The 5,909-nt window shown below is 32.5% G+C and overlaps 2 protein-coding genes across 2 annotated transcripts; both read right to left on the bottom strand.

Annotated features, from left to right (window-relative positions):
- Nucleotides 1–1,448: 1,448 nt before the first annotated feature.
- Nucleotides 1,449–2,962, bottom strand: LOC132036736 (receptor kinase-like protein Xa21). The gene is made up of 2 exons (XM_059427113.1): nt 2,054–2,962; nt 1,449–1,956 (listed from the first exon to the last, which is right to left on the bottom strand). The coding sequence occupies exons 1-2, from the start codon at nt 2,766–2,768 to the stop codon at nt 1,619–1,621; spliced, it is 1,053 nt and encodes a 350-aa protein (XP_059283096.1). The 5' UTR covers nt 2,769–2,962; the 3' UTR covers nt 1,449–1,618.
- Nucleotides 2,963–5,226: 2,264 nt separating this feature from the next.
- LOC132036855 (heat shock cognate 70 kDa protein 2-like) lies at nt 5,227–5,909 on the bottom strand. The gene has a single exon (XM_059427253.1). The coding sequence runs from the start codon at nt 5,679–5,681 to the stop codon at nt 5,436–5,438; it is 246 nt and encodes an 81-aa protein (XP_059283236.1). The 5' UTR covers nt 5,682–5,909; the 3' UTR covers nt 5,227–5,435.

Here is a 5,909-nt window from a genome sequence, read left to right as displayed (position 1 = left end):
GAAGAATGTTCAATTGACCACTCGTTAGCCTATGTGGCTTATGTTGCGGGTCCATGTCATCTAAAAGATTAAAGTTGACCACCTTTTAGCCTATGAGGTTTCTCCTTTGTGAATATTTCATCAAAAAACTTAATTTGTTAAAGAGAAGAAGCTTTATTTACTCAATTATGTCTTCAACAGGTAAAGAAGAAAGAGGGGATGGTGAAAATGCAAGGAAGCAAAGAAGGGAGAAAAGTATAACTGGCAATTGATGAAGAGACATTTGAGATTAATCCAGGTTTTCATGTTCTGGAAGTGACAAAAAACTCAGGAGACACTGTAGAATATAGAAAGTTTTGTGATCAAGGCTTAAAACCTTTATTAAAAGGTATAGTTCGGAAATGGTAGGGCAATGAACAACAAGTGGAAAATCAAGAAATCAAACCTTAGAGGTAAAAATATGTAAAAAATAAAAAAAAGTTGCGGCGTAAAATTTCTCACTTTTGAAGGAAATTGAGGGGGCTAATTAAATTTTTTTCTATATTTAATTGGTTGATTCGAAAAATCCTGAAGAATGGAGGCTGATTTTGTGCTTCATTAGAGTATAATTGGAACTTAATTAGGATATATATATATATATATAAGAGAGAGTAAAATGATAATGCAAATTAACCCTTTTCTTTATTCATCATCATGCAAGTTCTGGAGCAATGATAAAGTTGAGTTTGTGGGACCTATAGGTCACGAGTTGTAGAATCAATCATTAATATTTGCGTTGGGTAGGTTGCCTGCATTACAACCCGTGGATGCGACCCTTCTCCGTATCCTACGTGAATGCAAGATATTTCATTCACCGAGCTGCCCTCTTTTATCGTGTAGTCTTTATGATAGGATTTTTGTCATTGCCACTTTGATTTGTTGTCTTGTTGTTATATGGTTGTTAGCTTGTTGGAAATTTCTATTAGTGTTTCCCATGTAAAACATTTGCAATACTTGCCTATTTGTATTCATATAGTCAATTCCTCTAACAATTTGTTTATAAAAAAAACTCAGTCTGCTTCAAGATGATTACTTTGGTTTTAGTTATTCAATTTACATTTATAATTTCCTCACTGAAGACTCTGTAGAAGTATAAGTTTGAATTAATATTATTACTAGTATTTTTGAGGATAGAATATCTAATTTGCAAGGATTTAACTCAAATAAGCTAAACGACGAATCACCAAACCCAAATTTATCCTGAGCAGATGGGAGGTGATAATCGAAGTCAGATTTGAGCGTGAGACGGGAATTTGCTCGTTTTGATTCCAATGTCATCCAAGCACGGTCGCACTAACATTATAAAATACATTTACATTTATCAATATAGTTAATTGCTTATAATTATGATGTTACTTATATTATTAATGTTACTGGCCAATTCATGCTCGGAAAACATTTATCAAGTACTCTTGAAAACACTATTTTAAGAGGAAAAGTTAAGATTAATTTATTTATTTCGACTAACATTAATAAAGTGAAAATAGAACAATCTACAACCCAAGTGCTAAAATAAAAATACATTCTTCAAATTGATAGAATAATGTAGCAAACATTTGCAACGAAACAAGTAATTTGGAACAAGAGTTTCCGGGAAAGTTCAGCATGCGAGAAGTTGAATCCTGATCTTCTGCAATATTCCTACAACATCTTTCATGTTTGTCCGTCTTGCAGGAGATTTGACACAACAATCTAGTGCCACTTTCATTATTGATGCCGCACAATCTAACTTCAAGTAATTATCAATTGGTGTTACCAAGTTAGCATCTACAACATTTATTACTGCTTCTGGGAGTGAATTACTCACCCATTGCTTCAAGCTAAGATCTCCCTCAAACATTTCATCATTAGGCTTTCTTCTTGTAAACGTTTCCATCACCATGATCCCATAACTATAGACATCACATTTTGTTGACACGAACCCATACAATCCATACTCTATAGAGAAACAATTAATTTAAAAATATAACATAGTTTCTTGGTGTAAAAATAGAAGAAGAAAAATCAATGTTCAAAGCAAAACTAAGAGACATACCCGGTGCAATATAACCTGTTGTTGCTAAGGTTTTAGTGTATAAATCACTCTCATCTTCACCAATCAATTTTGAAATACCAAAGTCGCTTAGGTGGGCAACCATATCTGCATCCAACAAAACGTTACTAGGCTTCAGATCACAGTGAATCACAGGCAATGAGCACCCATGGTGGAGATATTCCAACGCACATGCCACATCTATTATTATGCTTAGTCTCTGCAAGATGTCTAAGAAGTAGTTGTGTGAATACAAACACTTCTCAAGATTCCCATTAGGCATATACTCGAGCACCAAAGCCTTAAAATCAAGGTTGGAACAACTAGTGATGACTTTTACTAGATTCCTATGGCGAATGCTGCGCAAAACTTCACATTCTGTATCAAAACTCTTGAATGACGCTTCCAGTTTCAGATTGAACACTTTAACTGCAATAGCAGTCCCACTGCTGAGAATTCCCTTGTAAACAGAGCCAAAACTCCCAAAACCAATCAGATTACTCTCGCTAAGGGCATCAGTTGCTTGGAGCAACTCATAGTATGAAATCCTTCCTCTTGTTGCAATAGACAATGAATCAGCTTGTTGAGGAGCTTTTTTACCTCTTCTATACCTTATCCACACAAACACAAAGGTAATAGAAACAAATAAAAGTGCAATTCCCAACATAAGTTGAATCAACAAGAGTGCTAAGTGAAAAGAGGTGAAAGCTTTTCCCATAAGTGAATATATTAGCTAGACATGGCTAGTAAAAAATGGGGTTTTGAGACTTTAAATAGTGATGAGATATCATTTTTTGTCCAGGGGCGAAGATAGAAGCTCGGCTACTGATTCGGTTGAACCCCATCGTTTTTGCTCAAACAATATATTTGTATTTTATAATTCATTAAATATGTAAAAATAGTAACTTTGCACATGGTATAAATTAGTAGGAACATGGCAGGCTAGTAACCATATGGTTTTGATACTTTAAATAGTGATGAGATCTCCTTTTTGGTTTTCATGATTTAAAAAAAAAAAATCATTTTAGGAGTTTTTTCATTCAAATCTCTTTTAAGATAAAAGGAAAAACTACTTTTCTTCATTCATTCTATCATATTAGTATTAACGTGACTTTGTTAAGATGTTGCGTAACGCATTTTAAATATTAATTTGAACTTTTAACAATTTTTTATAATTTATTTGAAATTTTAACGTGTTTCAGAGTATGTTTTTATGAATTTTTTTTTTATAAAAGAATACACAACATTAATTTGTAAGGCTGTTATCATTTAGGCAATATTCCAAGTTATGTGGCCCCAAAGACTTGACAAATTGGAGAAGACTAAAAACACACCAAGTCTTGCAACCATAAATGTGGTGGCAAAGTTGTTCTTCTAATCAGTCCAAAGACTTTTCAAGTTGCCTTCTACTAAAGGTATGTACACTAGCTAGCATAGTTTATAATTGATTCTAGTTACTTTTGAGGTAATATATATGACAAAGTGAAAAATATTTACACTCTCGATCAAGATAATGCACTTAGCAATTATTCTATTGTAGTTTAATATCTCAACGAAGCTGTATATGCAGGGATAGCAATGCGACAAGGTGGATGCGAAGCGGGAGGGTGAAATTTAGTCTTTAGGGTTACAAAGAGATATGAGGTGAAAGTTTTCCTCAAAAGTGCAGAAATTAGTAAGAACATGGCTAGTAACAATGGGGGTTTAAGACTTAAGTAGCTATGAGATCCTCTTTTTGGCCATCATGATTTTAGAATATTTTCTAAGGAGTCTTTTCTTCGTTGATCATTCTGTCATCTAATCGGTCCAAACTCCAAAGACTTTTGCAAGACGACAAGTCATTCTCATTCAAGTCTCGCTTTCATCTTCTCTTCAAGTACTAGTGTCATTTGGCCCGTGTTGAGCACGGACCCAAACTACATTAAAATTTATATTTACAATCTTGTATGTGTGTTTGTTTGCTACTTTTGTTTTTTGTTTTGTTTTTGTAACACTATATTATTTGTAATGGTAGTTCAACAATTTCTCAATGTTTTTAAACTATTGAATCATATAAAAGTTTTGTAAGTTAGAAACAACATTTTTCTTAGAGTATATTTAGACTTCCTTTTTATTTTCAAAGAAATGCTGCACCAAAGTTCTTCTCCTTTTTATTATACTGAAATTTTTGGGGTTAAAGTCTTTAATGATTCAAATTGAGTTTTACCTTATGTTTGATTAACTAATTCTTTCTCAATTAAACTTATATCGGGTAACCCATTTTTGGGAAAAATTAAAATATTTACGGTTTCGAGTAATATAAGAAATATTTAATGCTACAAATTGTTGTATGATGACGTCAATGAAATTAACTTATAATTAAGAATAGCATTTAAAATTAAATAAATAAATGTCTTGATATGACGAAATACTTTTGTAAATGTTCCTTCAAATTAAATCATACAAAAGGAACTGAAAAGTTAATGAAATTATTTGTTTTTCTTACTTTAATCACTCCTTTCTCTCAAAAAAAGCATGTGAAGAAATGATGTATTTTTACTTTTTCTTAATTTAATTTATTTTTAAAGAAATTTATATTATAATTTCTTAAACGTGTATTTATTACTACTTTCTTCAAATATTTTTAGCTATATATAAAAATAATTTTTAATTTATTAAATTAAGTAGTGAAACTTACATAAACAACTACCTTTTAATAGCTTCTAACAATTTATAGCTACTTTTTCTTTATTTACAAACCGCAACTAGTTTTTGTTATATTCAGTTGTATTTTGCGTTTTCGAAATACACGGAAATACAAAATCCGGCAGAGTTCGCGTTTTTGAAATACAAAATCCGACAGAGTAAAAATAGGCTATATTTATGGAACAGATTCTCTTCTTTCATTTTAAATGATAAGTCAAATTAAATCAATCATGTATCACGCATAACAGCTGAAGTTCCATAACAACTCATGTTTCTCTCTCGAAATTACTCCATTCCAAACTTTTAGAAATACGTAAATACACCAGCGGCTGTATTTCGTCGTTTTGAAATAAAGCGAAATACAAATGTCCCAGCGGTTGTATATCATTATTTACAAATGTCCCATTGGAACATTCACTATAGTTACCGCAAAAAAAGATGAATACATTGAAATACAGCGAAATATAAAAATCGTGAAAATAAAGTGGAGTAAAAACAGGCTTTATATTTGGAACATTCACTATATTTACAACAAAAAAGGATGAATACATTGAAATACAACAAAATATAAAAATCGTGAAAACAAAGTGGAGTAAAATTAGGCTCTATATTTGGAACATTCACTTTATTTACACCAAAAAAAGATGAATAGATTGAAATACAATTCAAAGGAACTATTAACAATGTAATAAAACATGTTTTAGCTCTTCATTCTCTCTTTGGGCGGCGGAGGAATGGCAGCTTTCACGGCAGCACCATAGGCAACAGCTTTATCTGGGTTGATGTAAAGCTCTTTCCCGTTAAAGAAATCTTGCAACAGCTGTTGAACCTTGGGAATTCGAGTAGATCCACCAACAAGAACAACATCATGTACAGTGCTCTTGTCCACCTTGGCATCCCTCAAACATTTCTCAACGGGCTCCATACACTTCCTGAAAAGATCCATGTTCAACTCCTCAAATCTGGCATGAGTAATGGGCGTATAGAAGTCAACTCCCTCATATAGGGAATCGATTTCAATTGTTGTTCTGGGCAGTGGAGGAAAGAGTTTTTTTCACCCTTTCACATGCTGTCCTCAATCTTCTAAGAGCTCTTGGGTTACCAGTGATGTCCTTCTTGTTCTTTCTTTTAAATTTTTGAACAAAGTGGTAAGGAGAGGGAACAAAGAGAGAGA

Source organism: Lycium ferocissimum, chromosome 11 (genome assembly GCF_029784015.1).
Source record: "Lycium ferocissimum isolate CSIRO_LF1 chromosome 11, AGI_CSIRO_Lferr_CH_V1, whole genome shotgun sequence".
Taxonomy (NCBI): domain Eukaryota; kingdom Viridiplantae; phylum Streptophyta; class Magnoliopsida; order Solanales; family Solanaceae; genus Lycium; species Lycium ferocissimum.
The sequence above is the reverse complement of the archived record's forward strand: the minus strand, read 5'-3'. Positions and strand labels throughout refer to the sequence as shown.